The 375-nt window shown below is 70.4% G+C and overlaps 1 protein-coding gene across 1 annotated transcript in view; it reads left to right on the top strand.

Moving 5' to 3' along the window:
- Positions 1-79, top strand: part of TMEM9 (transmembrane protein 9) — a 9,393-nt gene extending 9,314 nt beyond the window's left edge. The window contains exon 5 of the mRNA XM_014533388.1: positions 43-79. Within this exon, the coding sequence (XP_014388874.1) occupies positions 43-79 (37 nt within the window). The remainder of the gene's footprint in view (positions 1-42) is intronic.
- Positions 80-375: the final 296 nt, after the last annotated feature.

The raw sequence follows: 375 nt of genomic DNA, 5'->3' as shown, positions 1-375 counted from the left end.
CCCCCCACGCTCCCCTGGGCACCCCCTCTCCCCGCCTGGCAGCTGCGTGGTGACAGAAGCCGTGCCAGCCGGGCGCTAGCAGCAGAGCTGCACTTACTGGGCGGCTCTGGGCTGGGAGCGCCTTGCTAATCCCCTGAGAGCCGGTGGCAGGAGATGAGAGGCCGGGAGGCCCGGAGGAAATCCCCGCGGGGGGGCCGGCCCTCGGCTCTAATTCCCCCAAAGATCAGGTTCGGGTCCCGCAGGAAACGCAGGGGCGTCGGAGCAGCGAGGTGGTAATTAGGGCGGATGCCACCTCTGAGGACGAGGACGGCCCGGGAGCAGAGGGGATGGGGTCCATTGGGGCGGGGCAGGGGGCGCCCACCTGCCCACTCTGTC

The sequence above is a fragment of the Myotis brandtii genome, unplaced genomic scaffold, assembly GCF_000412655.1.
Source record: "Myotis brandtii unplaced genomic scaffold, ASM41265v1 scaffold975, whole genome shotgun sequence".
Taxonomy (NCBI): Eukaryota; Metazoa; Chordata; class Mammalia; order Chiroptera; family Vespertilionidae; genus Myotis; species Myotis brandtii.
The sequence above is the reverse complement of the archived record's forward strand: the minus strand, read 5'-3'. Positions and strand labels throughout refer to the sequence as shown.